The sequence below is a fragment of the Sinocyclocheilus anshuiensis genome, unplaced genomic scaffold (genome assembly GCF_001515605.1).
Source record: "Sinocyclocheilus anshuiensis isolate Anshui unplaced genomic scaffold, SAMN03320099.WGS_v1.1 scaffold103, whole genome shotgun sequence".
In the NCBI taxonomy this organism is placed as follows: Eukaryota; Metazoa; Chordata; class Actinopteri; order Cypriniformes; family Cyprinidae; genus Sinocyclocheilus; species Sinocyclocheilus anshuiensis.
Window position 1 is genome coordinate 295,200 of NW_015548201.1, and position 14,491 is coordinate 309,690.

At 38.7% G+C, this 14,491-nt stretch overlaps 1 protein-coding gene across 1 annotated transcript in view; it reads left to right on the top strand.

Moving 5' to 3' along the window:
• ctnna1 (catenin (cadherin-associated protein), alpha 1) overlaps positions 1 to 14,491 on the top strand; it is a 126,193-nt gene that overhangs the window by 35,985 nt on the left and 75,717 nt on the right. The window contains exon 7 of the mRNA XM_016440004.1: positions 5,543 to 5,746. Within this exon, the coding sequence (XP_016295490.1) occupies positions 5,543 to 5,746 (204 nt within the window). The remainder of the gene's footprint in view (positions 1 to 5,542; positions 5,747 to 14,491) is intronic.

Below are 14,491 nucleotides of genomic sequence, written 5' to 3' on the forward strand. Positions count from 1 at the left end.
GAGCTGATCCGTGCTGGTCGCTGAGGAAATACATCAACTTCGCGCTGTGGATCGCCGGATCGGCTTTCACCGTGGACGAAGTGGAGTCCAGCCCGGGCTTGTCACATGTGGTTGCTGCAAGCCGGCCGGCCGCTCCTTCGTAGAATCCACCAGCTGTTCCTCACTCTAGCCCGCCAGCCGCCGCTCACTCAAGTCCGCCGTGTGTGACGCTGTGTGTTTAGTTGTGAAAGCGAAACTACTTTGTTTGGCCTTCCAAAAGAGGACACAACTAGAAATCAGTGGTTAAGTTGTATTTACAACATTGTTCCAGAACAGTTCAACCCAAATATTCAGATGGGTGCAGCACATTTTATGGAGGACTGTTTCCTGAACCCGCAGAGTAGCCTACAATGCGTCTGTGCACAAAGGTTTCTATAAAGTGGGGCAGTTCCAACTTTGCAAGGACAGTCTGGCACTTCTGACATCGCGTTGGGACACGGCATCACAGTATGGTAAGGGGCGTAACATTTCCGTCACACGCTTGAGGTATTCAGCCAATCACAACGCACTGGATAGCTGGCCAATCAGCGTACACCTCGCTTTTCAGAACGATGAGCTTTGTGAAAATTGACGCATTTCAGATAGAGAAGCAACAATAATGTACATTATGTGGAAAATAATGTTTTTTGAACCTTAAACTGCATAAACACATTGCATTATTTTTTGTTTTTTCACATTTTACGTTGCTGCCTTATGTTAAACTGCTTTAAATTACTTTTTTTCCACATCAATCCATACACTCCATACACCATAATTTATTAAAAATAAAAAACTTGAAAAAAATGATTCCATTGCATAAGTATTCATTCATATCTGGGACAGCTGAAATTTAGCTCAGGAGCATTCATATTGCTTGTAGATGTTACTACACTTCAAGAGAACTTATCAACTGTATCGTTCCTCTATGTTTTACGCCCAGGGTTGGATACCACATTGTCAGGCCTTTGTCATTTGCTATTCTCTTGTCGTTTTCCTTTTCAGCTCAAAACCATTAGAAAGTGATAATTTCAGGGTGTCCGCGGGTCCTTAAAAAGTCTTAATGTCTTAAATTCGGATTCGATGGGTCTTAAATATTTTTGATTACAAAAAGTTGATGACAGTTACAAGATTAAATTCTTAGTTTAATAAATTAATTTCATTAGACACAATTTTTTATGATAAATTAAATCATAAATCACTGAATCCATACAAAAATGGAAAACACAATTTTGAATTACACAATTAGCTTACTCTGTGGAGTTTACATCCGTCATGTTTTCCCTCCAACATCTCTCTGCTAAACTCTTTAAAGGCACATCTCTAAACCCCTCTGTTGTGTTCTTTGTGAAAGGCTGCTAAGTCAATTGCCCTTGTGGGTAACAGAATGAAAACATCACCACCTTGAAGCATCACCAAGACTTGTTTCCCATAATTGTTGTAAAACTAGCTTTGCTTCGCTTAATCTCGGCTATTGGGATCTGTATTGCAACAAAAAGTAACAAAAAGCCCTGGTTAAAACTAAAGCAGTCATCAGAAAATATTGGCATCCATTAGGGCTGTATGATATTGAAGAAAAATGCTATATGCGGTACCTTGTTAAATAATGCGATTATTCGATATGCGATACGATATTGCTTAAAGTATGTAAAATCAATTTAAATTAAATTTAAAAATATTTAAAGGTGCCATAGAATGCATTGATACAATATTTTAAATTGTTCTCTGATATCTACATATAAGGTATGTGGCTTAGGTAAGGGCAAAACATCTTCAGAAATGGTTTTACATGTCCATTTACAACCCTAGGATTTGTCTCTAGAATTAAATGGTCTGTTATTACCGTATTTGGAAGGGTCATGAATAATAATGTTGAGCTCTGCTCTGATTGGCTGTTTCACAGTGCGGCTCATTTCAGTAGCTCTCACAGCAGGAAGGAAACACAGGGAAAATATATATTTCAACACTTTCTCTCGCAGTTATATCGTTGGATAATTATACTGTATAGAAAATGCGGGCATCAGGGAGCCGCTATTAATATGCGGGGCATTGAAACATGCACAATAGCTTTTTACTTTCACTTTCGAGATTTGCAATCGCACGTGCTCTGTGTAATGTGGTAAGTGAAATCTTAAGTAGCCTACTGTAATGTAACCTGCTAGCAAGCAGCTAATCATGTCCCTTTAGTGGCTCGATTTATTTTATTAGAACGCGTTATTTGCTTTCCGTGCCTTTCTGAATACAGACACCAACCCATCCCTGCACTTCACATCCCCTGCACAGCCTGTAACATAACATTTATTTCCATGATCTGCCATTTTCGCTGTTGTCCTCGCTTGTTTCTTCACAATACCTGCAGAACTTCTGATGATTTGGCTGTGCAGGTCCGGCTGGCCTAGAACATGGGCGGGTATATGCAAATGTTGGGGGCATACATATTAGTGATCTCGACTGTAATGGCACAGTCGGTGTTATGTTCTGATTCGCCTATTTTTAGTGGTCTTTTGCATGCACGAGATTTACATAAGAAGGAGGAAACAATGGTGTTTGAGGCTCACGGTATGTCATTTCTATGTACAGAACTACTGTTATTCAACTATGCCAAGGTAAATACAGTTTTCCATTCTATGGCACCTTTAAAAATTAAAATTATATAACCAATTTGTTTCACATACATTCTTGGAAGAGAATGAATCACTACAACAACTGAAAGTGACCAGTAGTGTTTTAGCAGTACATAAAAAGTAATGTCACAAATCTGAAAATGTAATTTTAACATCAACGTGAACATACAAGCAAAAAATTAATGACACTAATTTATATCAATGTAACTTTGCTTTCCATACACTAAGTACTTCTTCATATACCACAGCAAAAACTATAGCCTAAGAAAGTTCAAACATGATTAAAGGCAAGTGAACAGACAGTAAAAATTTACAATTCACAATTTACAAGCATAGATAAAATAAACAGTAGTATTCAGGTACAGAAATGTAATAATTACGTGTAAAATAACACTGCATAGTGTTCACTGTATAAATTAAATTTAGATTAATCTTTGTTATAGCTGTGTTTTGTTGTTTGATTAACATGAGTGACATTCAGCAGTACGTATTTATAGGTTGCGGTCCCTTTAAAGGGTCATATGATGCAATTTCAAGTTTTCCTTTATCTTTGGAGTGTTACAAGCTGATTGTGCATAGATAAGATCCCTGAAGTTGCAAAGACTAAAGTCTCAAAACCAAAGAGATATTCAGAATCAGAATCAGAATGAGCTTTATTGCCAGGTATGTTTACACATACGAGGAATTTGTTTTCGTGACAGAAGCTTCCACAGTGTAACAGAATAACAGTGACAGAACAAAAAACACAGATAATAAAAAAAAAAATAGAACAAGTAAATAAGGAATTGCAGTATTTGAAAAATAATGTGTTTTTTGAACATTAAAGCATGTCAACATATTCTGTTACACCAAATACACAAAATAATGATCTTTAAAAAAGCATATGACCCCTTTAAGAGCGACTGCACGGATACAGTTGTATAATGAAACATCCGATTTCTTTCTCAGCGGTTTACATTCATTTAAAACATAACTGACTGTGTTTACGAGAATAATCATCGAGACGGGTACTATTGACATAATTCTGTGTGTGTCTGTTCAAACATGAGGAGATGTGAAAGATTAATCAACTCAGTGTTTGCGCGCTGTCTGAAACGCGTCTCTGTGTGTGTGCGCACGCTTTGCACATGTGCAGCAGAACAGAAGAGACGCGATGCGAGATGCGGGTTGTGCGCGCGCTTCAGTTGTGTGTCAGGCAGCAAGACGAGACGGCAAAGTGTTGTTTTCTGCAACTTATTGCACTTAACTCTCTTTAACATCAAGCAATTCTCTGCTATATACACCCCTTTTGATAGCAAAAACTTTGACCTTTTGCTATCATTTTGATTTAAGTAGCCTATTATTAAAATTATTCAGATATCGCACGACGTTGCGATATGCATATCACGATACTTACATTTGCAATTTTTTTGATAATTTCGATATATCGTGCAGCCCTAGCCTCCATAGTTTGGGTGATGCTATGGCCAATGTTATGTTTGTTTACAAATGTTACAAAGTCGTATCTGTGCATTAAAACATTGCACTTTATATTTGAATATGAAAACTCTTCAAGCTGGAGATGTAGCTGCTCTATTCTTAGTAGTAGCTGTTTCAGGAGGCCAGACATCCTCACAAAGGGGAGGCGGTCCTCTGCCTAAACAGATGGCATCTGTTAAACTGACAGAAAAAAGTGGTCATGTGTGTGCACTCAAATGAGATGGGGAATGTCGGTACCTCAGATCATGTGCATCTTTAATTTCCTGGTGACTGTGCAGAAACTTCAGCACACATGCACATTTTTTTTCCACGTCGCTTCTTGCTGCTTAATTTGAAGCTGGAGCAACTTTGCAGTGAGTCAGAGAGAGGCTTGTTGCCATGCCAACGTGACACGCAAGTAAAGGAGGTCAGATGAGATGAGGCTAATAAACTCAGTTTCTAACAACTGAATTGTTGAATATTTTACCGTGTGTATGACATCAGATAGAGGGGCTTGTCACGTTGTTTTGAAGATTGATTCCGCCTGTCACTGTTCCGCCTATTTTCATTTCTTTCTAAGCAGCTTTCGCTTATTTGGAATGTTTGTGATTCTTCTCATTGCTTTAATTGCACCAGACGTTGACAAGTTTATTCTTTGAGAGAGGGAGTGTGATGTCCCCAAGTAAATGTACCCAGCAATGGAAATGTAGGGACATCTAAAATGTCATCCTGGCTCAAGGAGGAAAAATAGCAATGTTTTATATGCACAACTGCATTTTGTTGCCCAAGGCCAAAATCCGATTGCTTTGCCGTTTAGGGTTAGTAGCCTTAAAAATGCACTCATACTAACTGCAGTGTTTACCAAAGCAGTTCTCTCTGTTGAAAACCCCACACGAGATGTGCACGAGTCTGTGATCTTACATAATGTGCAGTTAAGCTTGATTTTTGTCCCACTTGTTTTATTTTTTTCCACGTTCGGCCCCAGAAGACGGTACAAATGGCTTTTAAGATGCCGTCTGTTACATATGGTTGATTTAAAAGACAGATGAAGTGCACAGGCAAGCTACTGCAGCCTCTGATTGAGCAAAACCCATTGGCCTGAAATTCCATCAGGAGCCCCAGACCATCAACTCAGATCTTGTGAATTATTGATTCGTCCAGTTAATGAATATCACAGCTTGTGCCTCGGCATCCGGGGAGATAGATTCCAAAATCCTGTTCAGGCCGCACAGCCAATAATGACTGCCGTTTAACTGTCAAACTCTTGTGAAGTTGGACATTTGGTATGTGAAATCATATCTCACTCCCCCCCCCGTTTTGCACAGAAACGCTGAATGGCAATATTTTAGTGCATTAATTCAGAGAAAGTGCTTAATATTCCTGTCGTGCTCCTTCTACTTTTAAACATCATATGCTTTATTCTCTCTCTTTTTCTCCCCCTGCAGAAGCAGATCATTGTGGATCCGCTGAGTTTTAGCGAGGAGAGGTTCCGGCCTTCTCTCGAGGAGCGTCTGGAGAGCATCATAAGTGGCGCCGCCCTCATGGCTGATTCCTCCTGCACTCGTGACGACCGGCGTGAGCGCATTGTGGCTGAATGCAACTCTGTGCGACAGGCGCTGCAGGATCTGCTCTCCGAGTACATGGGCAATGTAGGTGCATGTCAAATGCTGTTTTTCCTTCTCGTTTACTGCTTTTCCCCTTCCACAGTCCCACATCTCTGAATGACGATGCCAAGTACCCACCTGCTACCTGAGAAAGACGCTCTCCTGCCGGGAAGGAGAGGGGAGTTTTACTTCAGGGACAGTGCACATATCACGTTCGCCGGGTGGTGTTGTATAAAGACCCCCAGTCTCATCACAATTTGTCCTGTGCTGCCTGGCTTTTGAAGAGAGGGGTTCAGTACACACAAGCCCCCTCCTGTGATACTGATCTGTGCATTGAATTGTTTGACTGCTGTTGTTTTCAAATATTTCTCTTTGTTTGCTCACCAGTGTTGGTTCTATTTGTTTTTTCGGTCTTTCATTTCATTTGTTTTCCTTTTGCTTCTCCATTTATTATCTTGAAGTCACAGATTCATTTATTTTTAAAAAAATTTTAAAGAAAGTGTTGAGTAGTTCAAAGAAATACTGGTTGAAAGCAGCCATTTTACACCCCTGTGGCGTGCAGCGTGGTGGGTGATATGATATGCTTGTGGTCCGGTGGGTAAATGAAGAACTTGTAAGTTCTCTGACACATTTGGCTGTATTTGTTCCACACCGAGAGAAAATTGGCCACTTTTAGGCCAAGCTGGTGTGGAGTGCTAGAATTGATAAACAAATGCAATCATCAGTTTAAAACCCTACCTCATTTTCGCAGGCTGATTTATTCCTCCGATTTCCAACACGTTGAATGTCTTGAATGTCACATCACTCTTTTTCTCCCCCAGCACATTTCTCTACATGGCAGATTTTTGTTTTAACCAATCTCTTTTCCCCATCTTCATCTCTCATTTCCAAATGAAGTAGCCTTTCTGTTTCCAAGCAGCAAATCAGATTTGTTGTTTTTGGCTGCCATGGTACTGCATTCCATCACTTTCTAGATGTGTAATGAGGGCTGCTCCTAAAGCTGCGTGATTAATTGAAATAAAAGTGAACTAAAAAAATCTGCCCGTTTCAGAATGAAGCGTGGCATTATGTTTGTATGCATGAGCAGATCATTATGCACCGGCGATTGCAACGTCTCAGAACGGCTTGGTAGTTTTTTAGTAATTTTTTGTCTTGTAATAATTATAATTAATAATATAATAATTAATCATTATTATTGTTATTATTTAATAGTGCTTTTGCTTTCTCTCTATACACAAACACACACACACATATACAGGGTGCATCTCAATAAATTAGAATGTCGTGGAAAAGTTCATTTATTTCAGTAATTCAACTCTGAAACTGGTGTATTTAATAAATTCAATGCACACAGACTGAAGTAGTTTAAGTCTTTGGTTCTTTTAATTGTGATGATTTTGGCTCACATTTAACAAAAACCCACCAATTCACTATCTCAACAAATTAGAATATGGTGACATGCCAATCAGCTAATCAACTGAAAACACCTGCAAAGGTTTCCTGAGCCTTCAAAATGGTCTCTCAGTTTGGTTCACTAGGCTACACAATCATGGGGAAGACTGCTGATCTGACAGTTGTCCAGAAGACAATCATTGACACCCTTCACAAGGAGGGTAAGCCACAAACATTCATTGCCAAAGAAGCTGGCTGTTCACAGAGTGCTGTATCCAAGCATGTTAACAGAAAGTTGAGTGGAAGGAAAAAGTGTGGAAGAAAAAGATGCACAACCAACCGAGAGAACCGCAGCCTTATGAGGATTGTCAAGCAAAATCGATTCAAGAATTTGAGTGAACTTCACAAGGAATGGACTGAGGCTGGGGTCAAGGCATCAAGAGCCACCACACACAGACAGAATTTAGTTACAGTTGTCATATTCTTCTTGTTAAGCCACTCCTGAACCACAGACAAATAAGCAAAGCAATAAAAAATTGATTTTTTTTTTCTTCCAAATCACGCAGCCCTAGCTACACCCCTCGTAATCGGTATTGAGTTTTTCCTGCTTGATGGCCCTACTCAAAGTTCAAATAAGGTCTACGCCCCTAGCACACAGTAACAATTTTTCTGTCACATGTTAATAGTGGTGTGTGGGCAGCTGAAGTGGTGGTGTGCCACAAACCGCTGAAGATGATGTTCGGGGAGGCGATGTCTCGCAGGTGTCAGTGACCATTTATGTCAGTCTTGCAAAACGTCAGGAAGCAGCAGATCCTCAGCTCTGTCTGGAAACACAGCAATGTTCTCGGCAACCTGAGCTGACGAGCTCCAGATGGCTCATTGCTGGTTCTGTGTAACTCCAGACCAGGATCGTGAGCAAGCGCTTCTGTCGTTACGGTCCATTTTTAACACTGCGGTGTGAGAGCCTGAAAATGGCTGTCTGATAACGTCTAGCAAGGGGGGTTTGGCATGGATAAGGCACAAGCATTCAATAAAAGTCAAATTACACATTCGATTTCCAGTGCCATTTCAAGTGATCCTTGTGAAGAGTGCTCATGCCTGGAATGGAAAAATCATACCAGATTGATTCCAGCAGTGATAATCACTAATATGCAGCTATCTGTGTAATAAGCTTGCCATGTCATCCAAAATTAGCCGTGCTACCGTGACTGCATGAGAAATGCTAATATAATTGGACAGAACCACAGCTTATGGGTAGACCTTTTTATGTCCCTGCACAGATAAATGACATAGAGCAGTCCCATATGTCCCAACACAGATAAATGACAGAGTCATCGTTTGAATACAGATGAGCGCCATCCATGAGATGTACATTTCTGTGATCGCTCTTTTGCACATCCTTGGTGCTGCCGGTTTATTTTAGCCACAGATTCATCCAAGCAGTGTCCGGGTCGTTTCAAAACAGGTTTTCTACTTGACTAGGCCTTTGCAGCGTGTCTGCCCCAACACACAAAACACTGCTCCTCAGCCCTGAAGCACAACTGACATGACAGTGCTTTGGCTGCTCACTCGACAGGAGAAACAGATGAGGGAGATGATATGTCCATCTTTCTCCACTTTCTCTGCATTAAAGCCTCCTGGAGTCCCTGGATGCTTTGGCCGGCACTTTACCTGGCATTACCTTTTACAAACGCTCTTGCAAAACTTAGTGAGCTATTGCTTACATAGGCAGAAGATGACTTGAGTTTAGTTTTAACATGTTGCAAAGCTAACCATGCAATACTAAATGTAAAATGTGGACTGTGCCTACAATGCTGCCTTTGTAGGCAGCTAAATAACCTACGGTTTAAAAAAAAGTTTGGGGTTGGTAAGATTTTAAAAATGTTGTTGAAGAAGCCTCTTGCTGACCAAGGCTGCATTTATTTGATCAAAAATACAGTAAAACAGTAATATTGTGAAATTTTATTGATTATAATATTATCTATTGGAATCTCTTCCTGTGATGGCAAAGCTGAATGTTCAGCAGCCATTACTCCAGGCTTTAGTGAAATCATTCTTATATGCTAATATGCAAGAAACATTTCTTATCAATGTTGAAAACTGCTTAATTTTTATTTTTTTGTTGGAAACCATGAAGATTCTTTGTTAAAGAAAATTCTAAATATAAATCTTTTCTAAGGCCTTTACTGTCACTTTTGATCAATGTAATGCATTCTTGCTGAATAAAAGCAATGCTAATTTTATTCAAAAGTATTATATTAACTGCATCTTTTTCCCTCTGTTTCTCAGCTTTAGAGTTTTGTATAGACAGCCAGCTTTTTTTTCTTTTTCTTTTTTTGAGAGGGTGATATAACACTTTGTTTGTGGGTGGTTTAAAATGTTTATTTAATCTTTCAAATCCTAAGGTGCAGGAAAAGTCTTAACATCTTTTTGTTATAGTCTTTCAGGATTTCCTTATCGGGTAGTTAATATATCTCTCCCTCAATCTTTCTTATTTTTTTATCCTCTGCTAAATGGAGGAATGTATTTGGTGCAATAGGCTGTAATTTCGATTTGAGTCAGACAGGTGCAGCTCCTCCTGCCTCTGTTAGAATGAATAACTAGTCTCACATCCAATTTATGCTCTGACTGTGTTGTTAAATGAACTCTGAAGGCCCGCAATAATACAGAGATTAAATTGGTGTCCCAAATTCAATTTTTAGCCATATGATTTCTCCTGGAATAACTGCCTTGTTTGAAGTGACTTAGTTTGAGAGAAGGACATATTGGCCAGACAGCATATGCGCTCTCAGTCACAGCTGAGATTGTGCTATTGGAGGATTTTTGCTCTTCAGAATCAGAATGAGCTTTATTGCCAGGTATGTTTACACATACGAGGAATTTGTTTTCGTGACAGAAGCTTCCACAGTGTAACAGAATGACAGAGACAGAACAAAAAACACAGATAATAAAAAATAGAACAAGTAAATAAGGAATAAAAATATATAAATTGACAGTTGTATGTGCAGGTATATTACAATAGACAGTTTTTGTATGTACAGGTACTGTATATTATGTGCAAATTTGAGGTGTAGACTGAGTATGAGTGTTAGATAAATAAGTGTATGAGTGAATAAATAGTGTGTGTTCCACAGTTATTGTTAAGTGTTCATGAGATGGATGGCCTGAGGGAAGAAACTGTTCCTGTGTCTGGTCGTTCTGGTGCTCAGTGCTCTGTAGCGTCGAACAGCACATCTTCTTTAACACAGTTACATCTGTACAACACAGTTACATCTGTACACCACTTTCAACCTCTCTCTCTCTTTAGCTAGCTAGCATAGCAGTGGGTCCTTTTCTCTCCCTTTTACATTTTTCAAACCGCAAAATGAAACTCACAGCTGGAACTTTGTTATTAATTTATTGAAGCAAAATGATGTCGGAAGACAATGTCATAAATTTTTTTCCTGCTTAAGGCAGTAATCACAATTCATTCTAGTCAAATTTCTGCAAATTTCTTTCTTCAGATGAGAGGGTTGATTGCATGTGTATTTCGACAGCCTCCCACAAATCAGCTGTGTAAAACACTTTAATATTCTATAAATTAAATGAGAGGTCTCGAGAGGTTAATCTGAAGCCCAAGTTCTGTAGGTTAGAGCCTCTGGCAGTGGCTCTGGTACGAATGTTTATGAAATGTTAATAAAATGGCATAATGTAGCTCAGTTTCTGGGCATTATTTTGACCAACCTAAGTGCTTAATGCATTAAGGTTTCTGACTTTATAGCGCTTGAATTAAAGAGTTGCTCAAATTGCCATAAATTCTTTTTTTTTCTGTCATCTCATGTTTGTTTAATATCCTTGCTTTGATTTTTGCCTCAGTCTTATATTTAAATAATTTTTTTGAGCAGCACCTCAAAATAATCAAACCTCTATTAATAATTGATGTAATCTTATGATGAATGCTAACGTTTTAATCACCGTTATGCGACCTGAATTTTACAGGTTTCATTATCTTTGAGCAGAAATTGTGCATGTAGGCAGAAAACCAAAGACACGGACTGAATTATAATGGACTGCTGCATCCGTCTTTTTTTTGGCTCAGGTTTTCAAAAGCGGTTTTAAGGCTGTTCAAAAATAGATTGTAATTCATTGCCGATTAGCACAGAGATTGATCAGGCTTTTGTTAGCCAGGAAAAGATGTGTAATTGTTATGCAGGACCTTAAACTGTGTGCCCCGGTTTGTGCTGTAACCCCAAACTCAGGCAGTCAATCTGGTTTCGACTTAAAAGTCTAGTCCAGACTAATTAGCCAGATGATTAACAATGCAGAGCACTGCTAAACAAACAAGACACTTCACTTTACCATGCACAAGCTCATGGTTTTGAGTGTTGCGGTTCAAGGGTTTTGAGTGCTGTGGTTCAAGCATGTATTTAATTATTCCACCCTCTCGTGACTACGTCACATGATGTGTCTGTTCTGAGCTTTTCTGCTGCATTTTATTAATACATTTCAGACCCCCCCAGACTCTTGTTGTAGAGGTGATTGTACACAAGGCAAGCTTTCAGTAATAAGGATTGACGTGTCAAGCTTTTGACATTTAAATTCTTAACTTGAAGGCAAACATCTGAAGAATCTGTGAAAAGACATGCAAACTCTTCATGGCCTTATGGAGGGGAGGTGGAACAGGAGACCCACACACACACAGAGACACACCCCTCTCTCTGTCCATTCTCTTCCTCATGTTTTTTTTTCCTCTTTGCCATGGGCATTCAGCAAGAGTGACACCTGGTCTTGTTTCATGACAACTCCCTTCCGTTTGTTTTTTTTAAAATTTTTTTTAGAAGTCTCAACTCGAACTGAGCCCTGTTTCTGTTGTTCCTCTTATTGTTCTTTCACCTAACAGTGTGCTTTTTGAAATTATTTTTGTCTTACCACCCCAGAATAATTTTCCTTTTTCATAAATAGCAATAACATTTGAACAGTAAGAGCAGATCATTACCATTTGACCTTTTCTGTAGCAATTTTCTTCATTAGGAAATTCAGTGTATGGACACCTGCTTGTTAAAGCTGAGCCTTAATGAGTCCTTGCTAACCTGCTGGCTTCTGGTTTCCCCAAATATTTAGTAATGTTAATTAAGTTTGAGTCAAGATCCTGCAGGTCCTTTAAAAAATATTTAAAAAGCCAGGTCCATTTTAATGCTTATTTTCTCATTTACTTCAGGTTGCAAAAATGCTAAACTGACTTTGTCTATTCCATTGTATCCTCATTTGAATGCGTAGTTAAAGCGAATCACTCCGAAGGGGAGCACTTTACTGTCCCTGAGGCTTTTGCTAAATTTACAGCTCTCCATAAAAACGCAAATCTGTCACACATGGGCTGTCAGATGGTTTCCGCTATACCTGGTCCTTGATCATTTAGCTGTTAAAATCACATCCCTGGCTTTTCTGAGAGATGGATGAGGTACTTTTTTGCTGAAGCAGTTTTAATTGCATAAAGATTGAGACAGTTTGTCCATCTCAAAGGAAGCTTGCTGCACTCAATTTTACTCTTTTGCTTAAAGGGACAGTTCACACCAAGGAAAATTCGGTCATTTACTCACCCTCATGTTGTTCAAAACCTAAATGACTGACTTTAGTGAAACATGAAAGATTTAGATTTTTTTTTTGTCCATACAATGAAACTCAATTTAGTCCACTGGAATATTTTTGTGCTATGATTAATGATAAAACATAATACTCTGGTATTGTTTTGGTAAAAAAGCCTGTCATATGGGCATTGCTTTTAAACAGTTATTATCCAGTTATGCAGTACACCCTGTAGTCAAATGTCTTTTAGTGTTTGTCACTTGGATTTTTTTTTTTGTTTTTTTTTTGTGGTCAGGGTGTTTGGCTGTAAATGTTAATAATCTTTTCAGAATTGATCACTTTAGCCAAAGACTTTAAACAGTAGACCTTATTATTCACAGTTTAGAAGCTTGTGCCCACGTTATATCCCATCCAAATACCAAGCCTTACGACACGCAAATGGCATTTTCCTGCTTTGCTATAAAAGGTAAAAAAAGACAACCGGTAAATAATTTATTTGTGTGTGTGTGTTTTTTCCCCTCAAAAGCATTTACCACTTAGTACAGTAATTCATGTCGCTGTGTGCAACTTAGCACATGGGCAGGCCCGGAGCTGACCTGACCTCTTATAAAATGTAAATATTAGTAGATAAAATGCGTGTTTGAGGGATGGAGGCATGGCACTTAGGGGATTTATGCCACACTCTTTGCAGTCTGTCTCCCTGCCTATGTCATGCTGGGAGACGAGTGTGTGTGTGTGTGTGTGTGTGTGAGAGAGACAGAGCATGATTCCATTATTTTCATTCATCGCTCGTATCCTTGTGGGTCTTGGACCATTGCTGTCGGCTGCTGCAGACCTGTGGCATCACACCCGTGACTGATAGTTTCTATTAAGGCCCGTTGAAGTCTTAGACGTGTTGTAGGGCATTTAAACGACAGCTCAGATCTGTGTTGAAGGTTATTGTAGTGCCAGTTCATCCCTTTCAGGATGCTAAGTGACCTTTGCTGTGCCTTGTCATTTGTCCTTGTTGCATATGTATTTAACAGCTTTGTTTTGTCATGTGTAGAAGTAACATTCTTTTTCTGTTCAAAAAGATAGCCACAGCACAAACATTAAACAGTCTTAACTATAAAGGCAACTATACATAAACTTGTCCACTTAAACTTGTCCACACCAACACTTTAAAAAATGATTGTGATTTTAACAGTAAAAGACTGTACAAATGCTACAGTAAAAAGCTGTTAATTGGTTAACACTAAGTTTCTGTACTATAAACTGTGAATAACTGATTAAATTTAATTTAATTTTACAATAAAATATTGTTAAAATTACAGTTTTTTTGTCATTGTATAATTTACAGTGAAAAAATGTATAGTTATGGTTAATGTCCTTGGTGTAAACGACCCATAATTTAACATTACTTTAGGTTTAATTTTACAATAAAATATTGTTAAAATTACAGTTTTTGGAAGTGAAAAAGAACAAGTCATTGTATAATTTACAGTGAAAAAATGTATAGTTATGGTTAATGTCCTTGGTGTAAACGACCCATAATTTAACATTACTTTAGGTTTTAACTGACACAATTACCTAACATGATCTAACAATGTTTCTGAGCGCTACCAGAGAGGCGTGCACACATGAAAACGGTGCTCATAGAGTGTGGGTTTGAACGGACATATTTTTGCCGCTTTATAGGCCTTGAACGGTTAAATGCACACACTTGTATGTGTCAACATTCCTGTCTTTGCAAGTATCCTCATAAACCGTTAAGTGAAAGCAAACAACTGAGAAAAATGTGTAACAGTATATTGGATCTGGGCAGCTCTTAAAGTGACAGCAGTCTAATATTCCTGC